This window comes from Idiotropiscis lumnitzeri, chromosome 10 (genome assembly GCF_059441095.1).
Source record: "Idiotropiscis lumnitzeri isolate Australia: NSW breed Sydney's pygmy pipehorse chromosome 10, RoL_Ilum_1.0, whole genome shotgun sequence".
Taxonomy (NCBI): domain Eukaryota; kingdom Metazoa; phylum Chordata; class Actinopteri; order Syngnathiformes; family Syngnathidae; genus Idiotropiscis; species Idiotropiscis lumnitzeri.
Genome location: NC_142400.1, coordinates 21,765,568 through 21,781,236, shown reverse-complemented (window position 1 = coordinate 21,781,236; position 15,669 = coordinate 21,765,568). Strand labels below are relative to the sequence as shown.

General features: G+C 41.0%; 1 protein-coding gene across 7 annotated transcripts in view; it reads right to left on the bottom strand.

Moving 5' to 3' along the window:
* Nucleotides 1-15,669, bottom strand: part of LOC148329655 (CUB and sushi domain-containing protein 3-like) — a 493,599-nt gene that overhangs the window by 311,716 nt on the left and 166,214 nt on the right. For all 7 annotated transcript variants that reach the window (XR_015845569.1, XM_088306210.1, XM_088306213.1 and 4 more), the window contains 6 exons: nt 15,055-15,257; nt 12,796-12,987; nt 12,051-12,189; nt 10,748-10,935; nt 10,394-10,588; nt 7,994-8,110 (listed from right to left, as the gene is read on the bottom strand). Coding sequence is in view for 6 of the 7 variants with exons in the window: in XM_088306210.1 (XP_088162336.1) it covers nt 7,994-8,110; nt 10,394-10,588; nt 10,748-10,935; nt 12,051-12,189; nt 12,796-12,987; nt 15,055-15,257 (1,034 nt within the window). In the remaining variant the exon portion in view is untranslated. The remainder of the gene's footprint in view (nt 1-7,993; nt 8,111-10,393; nt 10,589-10,747; nt 10,936-12,050; nt 12,190-12,795; nt 12,988-15,054; nt 15,258-15,669) is intronic.

The window sequence follows — 15,669 nt, the reverse complement described above, 5'->3', positions numbered from 1 at the left end:
TCGTGTCCGGAGACGAAACTCGGAGCTACGGATCGATCGTGTACACAAGAGATCAGCTGTTAGCACTCCGTGCTAACCCCGCGTGGGCTCCCGGAGCGAGACCCGGTATTCCCCGCGAGCTGAGGAGGAAGAGACGGGGATGTCGTGCGGGGGCTAAACGCCAGGCAAGGAGGAGACGATATCACCCCGTCCTCCCGTCCGTTATTATGGGGAATGTTCGATCCCTCTCCAACAAAATGGACGAGCTAACAGCGCTAACCCGGCACAAGAGGATTGTCCGGGAGGCTAGTTTGCTGGTGTTCACGGAGTCGTGGCTAACAGAGCTAACGCCGGACGCCGTCGTGGAATTGGACGGCTTCCAAATACTACGCGCGGACAGGACACTGGAGAGCGGTAAGAGAAAAGGGGGAGGGCTGGCTGTGTTTGTTAATGATAGATGGTGTAACCCTGGGCATATAACTGTTAAGGATCAACTTTGCAGTCGGGACATTGAGATGATAGCTGTTAGCATGCGTCCGGTCTATTTACCGCGAGAGTTCAGTCATGTGATCGCGGTAGCGGCGTACGTGCCTCCCTCTGCTAACGGTGAGACAGCCTGTGATGTACTGAATGCAGCTGTGAGCAGGCTACAAACACAGCACCCAAATGCCTTGTTCCTTATCTCTGGTGACTTCAATCATGCTTCTCCTTCCTCCTCTCTGCCTTCATTCACACAATATGTAACATGCCAAACCAGAGACAATAAAATATTGGACCTCTTCTATGCCAACACCCAGGAGGCGTACACGTCACTGCCCCTCCCCCCGCTGGGCAAAGCTGACCACAACTTGGTTGCTCTCCTGCCTGTGTACAAACCTCTCGTCCGCAGGCAGCCAGCTGTGACACGCACAGTTCAGCGATGGTCCGGAGAAGCCGAGGAGGCCTTGAAGGACTGTTTCAACACAACTGTGTGGGAGGTATTCAGCGAAGCTCACGGTGAGGACATTAATGGTCTAACAGACACAGTTACAGACTATATTAACTTCTGCATGGAGAACACCATTCCCACCAGGACTGTAAGATGTTTCTCCAACAACAAACCCTGGATCACACCGGACATTAAAGCTCTCCTGAAGGAGAAAAAGAGGGCTTTTGTTTCAGGCGACAAGGACGAGCTGAAGAGAGTGCAGCGTCAGCTGAGAAGGAGGATCCGAGAGGGGAAAAAGTCCTACAGGATGCGGATGGAAGAACAACTGCAGCGGAACAATGCCAGGGATGTCTGGAGGGGCCTGAAGACCATCTCAGGCCACGGACAAGCAGGTAAGACCCGGAAGGGGGGGGGGCTTCAGTGGGCAAATGAGTTGAACCTATTTTTCAATAGGTTTGATCAAATGTCTGACCCCGCTCAGGCTTCCCTGATGCAGCCCCCACCCACCCCTCCTGCCACTGCGAACAAGACCCTCTCTCCCCCTCTCTCGCCCCTCTCTCTCTCCACAAGCTCCAGTTCCCAGCCTCATCAGACAACCACCACTTCCTCCTGCTCAGCCTTGTTCCTCACAACATCTCAGGTGAAGAACCAGCTGAGGAAGATGAAGGCGAGGAAGGCGGCAGGCCCAGATGGGATCAGCTCCCAGCTCCTCAAATCCTGCGCAGACCAGCTGTGTGGAATCGTCCAGCACATGTTCAACCTGAGCTTGAAGCTGGGCAGAGTCCCCCAGCTGTGGAAAACATCCTGCCTGGTTCCGGTTCCAAAGACACCCCATCCGAAGGAGCTCAACAACTTCAGACCAGTGGCGCTGACGTCTCATCTGATGAAGACCCTGGAGAGACTGGTCCTCGTCCATCTGCGCCCCCTGGTCAGCTCCTCAATGGACCCACTCCAGTTTGCATACCAGCCTGGCATCAGTGTGGATGATGCCATCATCTACCTGCTCCACACTTCACTCTTCCACCTGGAGAAGGCGGGGGGCACGGTGAGGATCATGTTCTTTGATTTCTCAAGTGCTTTCAACACCATCCAGCCCGCCTTATTGGGAGACAAGCTGGAGCAGGCGGGAGTGGCCCACCACCTCATCACATGGATTCACAACTACCTCACAAACCGGCCACAGTACGTGAGAACACAGGACTGTGTGTCTGACGTGCTCCTCTGCAGCACGGGAGCGCCGCAGGGAACTGTGCTGGCTCCCTTCCTGTTCACCCTCTACACCTCGGACTACAAATACAATTCCACAACCTGTCACCTGCAGAAGTTCTCTGATGACTCTGCGATTGTCGGCCTCATCACTGACGATGACGATCGGGAGTACAGAGGGGTTACGCAGGGGTTCGTGGACTGGTGTCAGCAGAACCGCCTCCAAATCAACGCTGGGAAATCCAAAGAGCTGGTGGTGGATTTCCGCAAGCGTCGGCACTCTCCACCTGCACCAGTGAATATCCAGGGAACAGACGTTGAGAGGGTCTCAACTTACAAGTACCTGGGTGTTCATCTGAACAATAAACTGGACTGGAGCGACAACACAGACGCTCTCTATAGGAAGGGTCAGAGCAGACTCTTCCTACTCAGGCGGCTGAGGTCCTTTGGCGTTCGGGGAACACTCCTCAGGAACTTCTATGACTCGGTGGTTTCATCAGTCATCTTCTATGGAGTGGTCTCCTGGGCAGGAGGCATCTCGGGCCGAGACAAAAAGAGACTGGACAAACTGGTGAGGAGGGCCAGCTCTGTCCTGGGCTGCTCCCTGGACTCTGTGGACTCAGTGGGGGGCAGAAGGATGACGGCAAAACTGTCATCAATGCTGGACAAACCAGCCCACCCATTCAATGACACTCTGAGAACACTTTACAGCTCCTTCAGTGACAGACTTTTACACCCTCGCTGTACCAAAGAGAGATTTCGCCGCTCCTTCCTGCCAACTGCTGTCAGACTTTTTAACAAGAACATTGGGTCAGGCCTACAAACGGGAGGGCATTAGTGCAATTGTGCAGTCCTAGGATGCAATATTAACTACTACTGTACTTTCAGCCAAGGGTGTACTTAAATATTGACCAATGATGTATTTTGTTTACCATTACAGTATTCTTATTACAATACTTCTATCACTGTAGTATTTCTACCACTGCAGGATGTTCACTATTACAGTACTTTTATCATTGCAGTACTTTCATCATTGCAGTATTTTTCTATCGTTGCAGTACTTTTACTATTACAGTACTTTTACCATTGCAGTATTTTCTATCATGCAGTACTTTTCTATCATTTCAGTACTCTTACCATTACAGTACTTTTATCATTGCAATATTTTTATGATTGCAGTATTTTCAATCATTCAGTAGTTTTTATCATTACAGCGTTTCCCCCTCCGTATAATGGACAAACATTAGGAGTGTTTCCTTACACTTAGATACGTTTATACTGTGTATATTTGCATGCTTTTTCTGAATGTCTGCTGCTAATGTTATACATTAACGGCTACATTACGCCGCAGACTCTGTGTGATCTATATCTTTGCTGCTGTAACACCTCAAATTTCCCCATTGTGGGACTAATAAAGGACATCTTATCTTATCTTATCTTATGGATGGATGGGTGTGAGCATAACTAGAGATGTCAACAAAGATTTTGGTGCCTACTGATGGCAGTTTTCACACGTTGAGTTTCCTACATTAAGCGTTATGCCTGTTATCTTGCATTACTGTAGGGCAAGTGAGGAGGGATACGTTAAATAAGTGTCGGAAACTAAAGACCAATTTTAATTTATTTCATAAAAGAATCCACGTAAGCCACAAACTCTTTGGGACATCTACAATGAAGATGATTTTTCTTTCCTTTTTCTTTTTGCAGCAGATACCCCGTTTGAACCTCTTGAAGAGCATAAAAAGGTTTACACGCGCCACTCTTTTGACCAACAATGGGTGTGTTGGCAGCTAAATGCAGTCTTTGTTGATAACAGTTTCAAACAATTAAATACACTCACAAGATACTCCAGGCCAGCTAAGAAAGCTGGCTGTGTTGTATGCCTCTGATACTGGAAGCATAAGCCAAAAGTTGGAAACCTCTGGGTTGGGGTGGGGGAGACTTGTGAAGAGTAGGGACGAAAGTTAAAAGGACCAAACGTACGGTGGATGATTATTTTTATTAATAAGGACGGAGGGGTAAGGATGAAAGGGTGCCCAGGTCATGGATGGAGGACGGTAAAGTGCTCTGCTTAAATTAGTCACCGGAACAATGAGTTGCATTAAGTACATTGGCATTTACATTAGATTTAGGACTTTGAGAAAAATCTACAAAAATAACATGAGAAAATGCAGTATGTTATTGGAAATAATAAAGAAGCAACAACATTACTAATACAAATTTTTAACTTATGACTTTGTTTTACTCACGTTTCAATTTTCTCCATAATGAATGATACTTTCACAGTTGTTTTAACTTTTTAGTTTTGCTTTAAAGAATGCATTTACATCTAATTAATATCCTTTAACATGAATTATTCTAACAATTTGATTGTTTGAAATTTTGTTAATCATGGAATCATTTCATTTTCATATACGTACTATTTAAGATGCAACTACCAGAATAACGCATTTAGAAAAGTAAAGCAACTAACCGGGTCACAAAAGAATTAACCGAAAGTGTAAACTGTGGCTCAGCCTGGGCAGGAACGGTGATTTCAAATAGTTCACATTGCTTCTCTTTACTTATTTAGTCGTTTATATTGATTTAATTTACTTACTACTTAATTTCAAGTAAAAAATAAATACCGAATTTTTACAGCCAAAAGACGCGCTGTATCAAAGGGCGTAGCACCAGTTGAGGGTGCTATTTCTGTATTTAATACTTATACTGGGAGCGCCGCACTACAAGGCACATGCTAGCTTGCGCATGCTAGCTTGCGCATGCTAGCTCACGCATGCTCGCTCGCGCATCCTAGCTCGCGTTTGGCAGCAATCATGCAAATAACGGATCGCTGACAGTAGCACCACCTCAGACCGATGAGAGATGTCATGACAACACATCTAACTGACCACGTCTGGGGAGGGATTTCACTGGTCACCACACTCCTTAGAGTCACGGTTTCAAATCAAAACCAAAAAAAAAAAAATCTCAGCATTCAAGCAAACAATGAAACAAAATAATAAAATGAACACAAAACATGTATCTCTCATGCCATTCATATCCCCAAAAGAAATAAAAATAACACACAAAGATTACAGCAATAGCTCCTTGGGAGCCACTCAGCCTCAGCCAATTACATGGCTGTTTAGAGAGATGTGAGTGGTGTGCTTTGTGCAGTGTGTTTTTATTTATTTTTTATATTTTTGCACTCTGTTGTCTTAACCTGTGATGGCTCTTGCTTGCAATAACATGAATGGTAAGACAGACTACGACATTGTGGACAGCTGCCCTTTTGTCCAGCTTTCTCTTGCACCATCGCCCAAAATATTTATTCACATAATGTATATTAGTCACAGTGAATTCGAAGCATAGAGGCCTCAGACTTTGGCCAGCAGGGTGTGCTAACATGCACTCTGAAATACCCCAAGGAGAACAGGCTCAATGGTTGAGAAAGTTGCTCAGTCCATATAATAGGCGTGTCGCATTACAAGGCGCCTCGTTTGTTTTGGGGAAGATTTGTGACTTTAAAGTGCACCTTGTGCTCGCGAAAATACGGTACTTTTTAACTTGAAAGGAGGAGTTCATTAATAGATGGATGGATAATTACATTAAACAAAATTTTCACCCAGGTTTTGGTGCCCCCTGGATTCCACAGCACCAAAAGAATCTCCCTATATTGTCAAATGGGTGAGCCTGCCTTGTGTGTTGCTACTGTATTAAAATATGTTACAGAACAGTGTTCCTTTGGTTCTTAGTTGCTTTGTATTAAAGTGCTTCTTTATTCCACTATCAGGGAGGCAGGTTGTGTGTAGTTATTCCTCCATCATTACAACAATTTATTATCATTTTGCTGATCCTGGAAATAGTCAAATGTGATACTACTATTGCGTAGTACCACTCCACCAAGTTATGGGCCCAAATCCAACGGAAGCCAGAACCCAACAGGAACACCTGGACTTTACCACCGGAAAGAAGGCTGAGGTAAAAACTAGAGCAGGCAACAAATTGGTGTGTAAATTTCAAAAGTCAGGCAGAAATTGGAACAAAACGCTGAATGAATATTTGGACAAAAACACATTTCTGCAAAACCCAGCTGATTATTGTGTTTACAGAAAAGGGAAAAAAAGGTGACAAAGTCATCATAATAATGTCGGTGGATGACTTGAATATTGCTGCAATCTATTAAAAAGTATTCCCCAAATTCAGGATCAAAGACTTGGGTGCACTGAAAAACTATCAAGGTATCAATTTTGAACAGAGCGACAAGTGTATAAAAATCACAAAGTATGTTAAGAAGTACTAGAAAGGTTCAACATGCATGACTGTAAATCCAAGAATGATGCCACGTGAACAGAAACCTGACTCTCAGGACACAGTAGCAATGTGTGACGCCAGGATATACAGCCAGCCTGTGAGTATTTTAATCAGGGCCCGAGCAGCACATGCTGCAAGGACAAACTGACCCGTTTTGTGAAAGCGACAAGTCCACTATGGACAAAAAATTAATGCGTCAAGCTCCTAATTACCAGTGCCGGTAAGCCCCCCACATTTGGGGAACACACATTTAATTTTGCCAAAAGTTTCTCTCTGCTTTTCCGACCACATTCAGTATCTGTCTGAGCGTTGTTCACTTGTGGTCACTTAGCCAAAGCACGGAAGCAGGATGGATGCTGACCCTTTGTTCACAGAAGCATGCACATCCAGCACCTTAAGCTAATTTGAGTTGGCGTCTATGGTTTAATTACATCTTTTCCAAATGCTTTTTCTCACTTTTATTCTTAATCATTTTGTCCTTCATCTGTGTTTGGGTTGTGTGTTTCTGATTCAGAAAACATGCATAGACAGTGAGAATTTGTATTTTGTAGCTTTACACAAGGCTTTTTAAATTTTAAAATCAACTTTTGTGTTGTGCAATACAATTTACTTGAATGGACATTAATGAATAATCACTATTTAATTTTCGTATAACAAGTTTGAGAACCACTGAGTGTAATGGTATTGTTCAAACTGAATAATGTTACATTGTCTTATTTTCCGTATTATATCTGCCTCGTGTTTTATCAACACTAAAGCAGATTACGTGACTGTATTTTAATCTTAGCCATGACAGTGGTACTTGGAGAGCTTTGGGGAAGATAAGATTATGTACAAAGTTTGCTAAACCATGCTCTAGTGGAAATACACAAATGAAAGGAGTTAAATTCCATTGTATATTTGCTGTTCCAAATCCCTAAAGTGGTTAGGTCTATAATACTTCACTGACGTACAGTATTTAAGCAACACTAAACAGGAGACACTCTGAGAAAAAAAAGTCCAGTAAAACAGAATTTCGCTGTTATTCTGCAAGCAACTGCAACAAACACGTTTTAGAACAGAAAATAATAATATGAGTGAATATTATAACTTCTCAACTCAATTTTATTGCACTGTAAGTTAAAATGTGTTGAATGTTTCCTTTATCATTTAAAATGTTCATTTTACAGTATTTTATTATGATTTGTAATTAAATTATACACGGTATTTCCAATGTCTAGTGGCTATTGGCTTTCTTTTTATTTTGTTTTGGATGTTTATCCTTTATATCCAACTCAGTAAATTGCCTTTGTGGATGACCTGTGTTATATAAATAAACTTTCCTTCCTTGCCATAAAATGGATGCACAAGGAAATAAACTTCAATAGTGACCATCTTTGAGAGGGAGCCTCATTTGTTTCCACATTGTTCATATACACTACGTCATCATAAACTGTCCATCCCCATAAACCACATATACACTCAGCCCTTGCATTGCATTTGATATTTGTAAAGTGAAATACAGCAACCCTACGAATGGGCTGTCGGCAGTAAGTGAGTACTTTTCCGACTCAACTCATTGGAAATATTGCTTAAAAGGCTTACCAAAGTCCCCCGGGACGAAGATGTCATACACACAGCTCTGTCCTCTGGTGTAATTATGTGGATAGTTTGGGGACAGCACGGTGCCCTCTGAACCAGTGAAGTGACCACCACAGGGAGCTGTGGGGACAGGAAAAGAAGCAACAGAGATAGAATTAGAATTAGAAATCCCTTTATTGTCATTGTACTCAAGAGTGCAACGAGATTAGAGAGCTCCCCTCTCCAGTGCAATACAACAATAATACAGACAAATATATAAATTAGATAGATACAGTTCACGAATGTAAAAAAAAGCAACTTGCAACACCTGGGGAAATAAAGAAATACAGTGCTATGAGCAAGTTCACACAAAATGAAATGAGGAGTCACCTCTGGATTTGTACCTGCTGACATACAGGTACAGCGGCGCACTGGAATGCCAAAATAATTTGTCATTTGAGAATCACTTTTGGGACTTTTTCAAAAGCCACTGTGAGCTCTAAATAGGCAGACAATTGGAAACTGATTTATGTTAACAATTTTTAAAACTCAAAGGGGAATAAAACAAATATGGAAAGTGCTCCAGTCTTCCAAATACATCAAAATGTCATTCATTGTCATCTATGCAATTGTGCCTGCAAATGCATTTACCATGTCTGTTTAGACTCAGTGGTAAATGGTGAATTGTTCAAACAGCCTTTGCTTCGAGGAAAATATTTCTGATGAAGCTAAAACTGGATTTTTCAAGTACATTCCATGGGATCAGTAATAAAACAATATAAAAAGACATTTTCAGTTCCACTTTTCTCCAGAGCTGACATTCAAGGATTTTTCCGGGACATAGTGATTAAACCAAGTGTTTGTGACAGGGACCTTCTTAACATTGACATGTCCCTTTCAAGCACTCGCAGTCAGAAGTGTCCTACACATGCAAGAGCCTTACAGCACCACAGATGACAGACCCTGAGATGTCACTGAAATTCTGCAAACTGTGTGTGATGAAATGCAAACTACACATTTCTGCCATGAATATGTATAGAGCTAAACAAAAGACAGATGGACTTTGAAAATAATTCTCAAACATAACCATCATGCTTAAAATTAGGCCCAATACAAAATTAAAAAAAGGTGATGGAGAGAAAATGTTTTAAATCAATGCCAACTTGCCAAGTTAACATTAAATAGGATTCAACATTTTAGACATAAAGGGATGTTTATCAGGGTGACAAAAATCCTGCAGAAACAGGATTTGGTCATTTAGCTATGGCCTAATGTATGTCATTCTAAAGTCAGGCGAGAGAGCGGCAAATAAAAGGGCAGATGTTTTTTTTTTTCATTTTTGTTCAGATTTATATTTCAAGCATGTTGAACCAGCCCGTAGTCCAAATCACTTGTCCAGATACAGGTATGGGAGACATTGGAACCGCCTGAGCAGCCATTCATCCATTTTCTGTACTGCTTATCCTCATAAAGGTCGCCGGTGTGCTCGAGCCCATCGTATCTGCCTTGGTCGAGAGGTGGTGTGTGGGGTACACGCAGAACTGGTCGATAGCCAATCGAAGGCATAATACTGTACAAATGTTACATTTTTAAGTTGGAATGTTTGAGATCCAAAACAGAGGCAATCGATTCAGTGGAAAGGTATGAAGTCTAAAATTGAGGGTGGGACACTAATAGTTCATAATTTGAGGTGGATACAGATGATACTGTTTATTGTTAAAATATGCACAATCACTGTAAAACATGCTCTTCAGTAGTGTTCATCATCAAGGACTGGTGGGTAGGTGTAACACATCTCATCATGGAACAGCATGTTTTCCTGTCCTTGAGTTACTTACTAAATTATGCAAAGGGATATCCAAAGGTTGTACATTGATAAGGCATCTGAGGACATTAGAATTAGCATTCACATTCTGTGAAGATTTCAAATTTAGTTTCATGGTAAAACTACTCAATTGTTGAGTTGGTGATTGGACACTGTAATAAACATGTAGGGGTGTAACTGTAAATGTTATAGGAAGGTTGTCATGACCCCCACCCACAAATGAAAGTAACAGTGGATTTCTAATTCAGTATTGGAGATTAAATGTGTGTGTGTGTGTGTGCGTGGGAGGGGGGTGTGCATGTGGGTGCGTGTGTGCTTGTGTGTACAGGAGGGGGGGTGGGTCTTCTTACATTGGCTTCCCACCTACTAACTCAGCATAAGACTGAATGGGACATTTTTATTTATTCTTTTTTTTTTTTTTTTTTTAAATCCTATTCAATTAAAAGAGTAGATTTTGTTAAATGTTAATTTCACCATGATGCAATTCTTGTGTGACAGTCTCAATAGTTTCAGTTGCTTGTGCAATTAAATTCATTCATAACACAGCAGTCATTGCATCATACTGCATCACATATCGACCCAGCAGGTTTGCCTCTCACCTTGACAACTTGGCTTGCTTCTATCCCACTCTGGTCTCTTGCTGTTGCCCATGACACATGTCAGAGTAGAATAGCCTTCCAGTAGGTATCCAGCCTCACAATTAAATGTAACCATTGATCCCAGTTTGTAGTCAGTGCCCATTTTTGTGCCATTCATCACATTGCCTGGATCAAAACAGGCCTCCCGCAGTTTAGCTGCCAATCAAAAGATAACAAGACTGACAAGACTGCTGTGCCACAGAGGATATATACAGAACATTTAAATATAAATAACTGGTATGCATCACAATCGACGATTTCATGAAATTACAGAAGAAGCATACATCAAGATAGTAGTCCACATCTCCACAGTACCTTTGTATTCTAAATGAAAGCCGGTGTAGCTCACAGAGCCGTCACTACGAAATGCCAAGTACATGAAGTTGGAGGAACTCTCAATCTTCTCAGGAAGTTTAGTGTCCTGGAAACTGCCAATCAGATGAGTGCTGCTGCCGGGGCCATCGTAGATGTACAAAAAATCATAATTGGGCTCAATACTGAAGCTGCAAGAGAATTTGACAAAATCAGATGCCATTTATCTTCAATTCAACACAATACAGTATAGGAGGGTTGAAACCTGGTACAGGTATAACAAGAAAAAGTGTGGGCTCTGATGGGAGTCATGCAATATATTTTATGTCATCAGACAAAGTGATCGAAAATTATATTAAATAAAAAGGATAACTCCCAGATGTGGTGGCGAGTGATTAAACTGTTGTGACAACGTGGCACAATAACTTCGAAGATGGCAGTGGAAATGCATTGTGAAAAGCACTTCAGATTGTTGCTTTGTGTATCAAAATACTTGTCATAGTGAGAAAGACAAAATAATGAGCATACTTTATGAAAAATATTTAAGATAATTGCATTTAAATTAAAAGGTGGGAATACAACTCAGGGTGATGCCCGAGCCTTTCCGTTTTTAATCTCAGGTTACAAACCAGCAGCAAGCTATTTTTTTTTTATTTTCAAAGATAAAATCTAATAGATATAAAAAATGACACCACGGCAGAAAAAATGCTTGAGTCCATCATCAAAAATTACTCAAAAGTGAAGTGTAGGACTGCTCTCAGGCTCATTTTAACCTGGCCACCAAAACTGTAATTTGGAAGATTAAATGAATTGCACCCATATCACACCTCTTCCTGCAATAAACATTACTAATCTGAAAATATTATTTTCCACCATTTCAGCAAAGTGGGAGTAATATCTGCTTTTGATGCAAATCTCCTGCTTTTCCGCTATCTACAAACACACCTGGACTCAACCCGGAGTGCATAACTGCACAGACAGGGCTTACTCCGCTCAGTGATGTTACAGCTGGTTCCATCACAGAGAAAAAGCAATTCCAACGTGCAACCTGTGCTGTGGTGCATTCACCAAGAACTACAACATGTTCAGTTTTAGGTTAGAAAACACTCTACATGTTCCGTGTTGTGTGACCTACTGAACCATCTACCTACTACATAAAGAGCAAAGAACAAGCAAGTCCTCCCTTTCTCTGTCTTCCCCCTCCAAAAAAAGCTATTTTGAAACGTTACCGAATTAAATTCACTGTTGTCATTTGGGAACGTGTTATTGTCGGTGAATATGTAGACAGTGTAACAGATAAATATACCTGATAAAAGCCAAGGAGATGACATAGTCAGAGTGGACAGCAATGAGCCAATCACAGTCTTTACTGTGTGGGTAGGGGTGTGGGTAGTTGGGTGACAGGATGAATCCTGAAGATCCAGTCACATTCCCCCCACACGGAGCTTTAGACAAATGAAGAGTAGAGATAAGACATTGCAATCACAAATGTACTTTCAGTTTGTCGTCAACAAAAAAGATCGACTGCAGAATGAGCACATGCTAAAATTGTTCAACTATCTTTCCAATTCCACCCTTAAGCATAAGATGCACTTTAGTTGAAGTAAAGCAACATCAGGCACACTACACGAGCATGTAACTGCAAGAGTGAGACCAAAGTCTTGTAGCTATCAAGTAGTTGGCAGTGATTCAATAACATCTATTTCTTTAGGCCTACTTCGAGTAATTATTTCTAATTGCATTGTAGAGTAATTAGCCGTCAAGCCCAATAGAGAATGTCTACAAGGGTGGAGAGTGGATTTGTCCACCTAAGTGCAAAGTACAGCTCAAACATAGCAAAATAGTTTTGTTTGTCCGACATTTTAACTAAAATTTGACTCTGCCATAACCTGTTAAATCCAACATCTCGACTCACTGGTTTTCACTTTGATCCCTGCACTTTTGTCCTCCCCCTCTTTCTTTTTATACCACATATCACTCACTCTCTTATCACTTTTACTCATCTGTCTCCTTTCTGACTCACGTGATTGCACCCCTCTCACCCTTCTCACCAATGCAGCTTGCAGGGCTGGGTTGCCAGTAGTATCTATTTTCCACTTGGATGCAGGTGATTCTGCTCTCCCCTTGCAATTCATATCCCGGATCACAAGAGAAGGTCACAGAGTCACCAGGCTCCCGCCCTTCCCCATTGCGACTGCCATTCATGGGAATACCTGGATCTCTGCAGGCGGTGGCAAGAGAACCTCAGGGGGAACACAGAAATACATGTTACATATATACACAGGTTATGCAACTAGAGGTGTCACGATTAATCAAGTTATCGAGAATTCAAGCCCGGCTCACGCGGCAAGATTTTAAAATTGTTGCCAGGTATAACAGTTTTGAACGTACAATGCATGGTGCAGCCACACGGCAAAATCAACACATCAGACACCAACCGTAAAGTAAATATTCACTGATTACTGTGCCCAATCATAAAAATAATTAACTCTGTGTAAAATCAAAATACGACATTTAGAAGCATCTCCTTTTAATTTTGAAAACAGTATCAACAATATTTCCTCTTTTCTGACATTTTACAGACCAAACAAGTAACGCAACAATAATTGTTTTATGGCTAATATAAGTCAGTCAGTTTTAATCTATTAAAAAATAATAATAATTATTTACAGCCATAGCATAATTAACCTCAAAGTTGATATCAGAATCATAAAGGATATGGAACTAGTAGCCCTTTGTATTTATCAATACCCAAGTAGTAGCTTTCAGTTTCAAAGAGAGATTTCGCCGCTCCTTCCTGCCGACTGCTGTCAGACTTTTTAACAAGAACATTGGGTCAGGCCTACAAACAGGAGGGCATTAGTGCAATTGTGCAGTCCTAGGATGCAATATTAACTACTACTGTACTTTCAGCCAAGGGTGTACTTAAACATCGACCAATGATGTATTTTGTTTACCATTACAGTATTCTTATTACAATACTTCTATCACTGTAGTATTTCCACCACTGCAGGATGTTCACTATTACAGTACTTTTATCATTGCAGTACTTTTATAATTACTGTATTTCCTATCATTGCGGTACTTTTACTATTACAATACTTTCATCATTGCAGTATTTTTCTATCGTTGCAGTACTTTTACTATTACAGTACTTTTATCATTGCAGTATATTTTATCATTGCAGTACTTTTACCATTACAGTACTTTTATCATTGCAGTATTTTCTATCATTGCAGTACTTTCCTGTCATTTCAGTACTCTCACCATTACAGTACTTTTATCATTGTAATATCTTTATCGTTGCAGTATTTTCAATCATTCAGTAGTTTTTATCATTACAGTGTTTCCCCCTCTGTATAATGGACAGGCATTAGGAGTGTTTCCTTACACTAGATACGTTTATACTGTGTATATTTGCATGCTTTTTATGAATGTCTGCTGCTAATGTTATACATTAACGGCTACATTACGCCGCCGACTCTGTGTGATCTATATCTTTGCTGCTGTAACACTTCAAATTTCCCCATTGTGGGACTAATAAAGGACATCTTTATCTTTATCTTTCAAAGGCTGGTGAGTATGTCACACCCTCTCGTTTGATATAGCTGAACTGCAGTTGATTTGGTTTTGTTTCATCTTTAAAAAATACCAAATAAACAACAATAATCAGTTATTAAAACAAAAAATATTGAAATTAACTTTAATGCTAAATAAGTTTTTGATTCAATTAATTGGAGGAATAATTGATAGAATAATTGCTTCTGAAAATATACAACAGTGACGGCCCTTCATGTAATTTGCCATCAGTCAGTAAACAAGAGTGAACATATGCCGTGACCGGCATAAATATGGACAGAGGTGGATTAGACTGGGTGTTGGTAATTTTGCAGACGAGAGCAAGATGGCATTCCTACAAGAGGGAGGTCTGTGCTGTTGTGGGTATGAACATAGCCCACTAAAGTCAATGCAAGAAGCATTTACATAGGCATTATCTAGAATTGTATTTGTTGTCCACATATAATGCGTCTACCTGATTTATCCAGTCATGTGTTTCATAAATATGGCAGCGCCTGGTACATTTTTTTAAATGGATTATAAAGTTATTGAATGTGCATGCAAATTCAGCATTTATTTAGATTCATTACAATAAAAATATTTACTTTACTCAGCTGCAAAGAAATGAAAAAAAAACAACTTTAAAAAAAGTTAAGGAAACTAGTGTTTGCAGACCGCATTATTATACCTACTTATATCAATGCTCACAACCATATTCCAAGACAGTTTTCTAGTAAGAACAAAATACTCACTGGAAAAGTCAATAGCAAACCCAGACTTGGTGATGTAAAAATCCGTTTCAAACTGAATGGTGACCACATTGAGAGTAGAGTGAATTCCCTCAGGCAGCAGTGAGCCGCTAACCTCCTTCAGAGACATTTCATTTTCCGGAGGCCCATCCCACACCTTGAGAATGTCATGGGATGCCTCTGTGTCGAAAGCGAGAAACTGAAGGCTGTAAATGCAGGTTAATAATACTGTTAGTGTGGCTCCAGTTCTGTCAGTTCACTTTGGACTCCGGCTGCAAAAACAAATCAATAGCTTTGATAAAAATGTAAAAATTAAAAATGTCGGCAAGGAATATCAATATCATTTTGTTTTCTTTTCTCGAATGTGATTATACTACTACAATATACCCACTGTATCACGGGATGCAAGACAGTTAAAACGTGTTTGAGCATTTCACTCTACATGATACTGGACAATGCAAACTTTGCAAATCAGGTGCACGGGAGCACCACGGGCATGACGACACTCTGAAATGAAAACATGTTTCTGTTTTACTGTGCTACCTGCAAATGAGAATGTCTCATTCGTTTTACCTGGATAAAATATAGGTTAAATTAATGTAACAGTCATTAATGAGG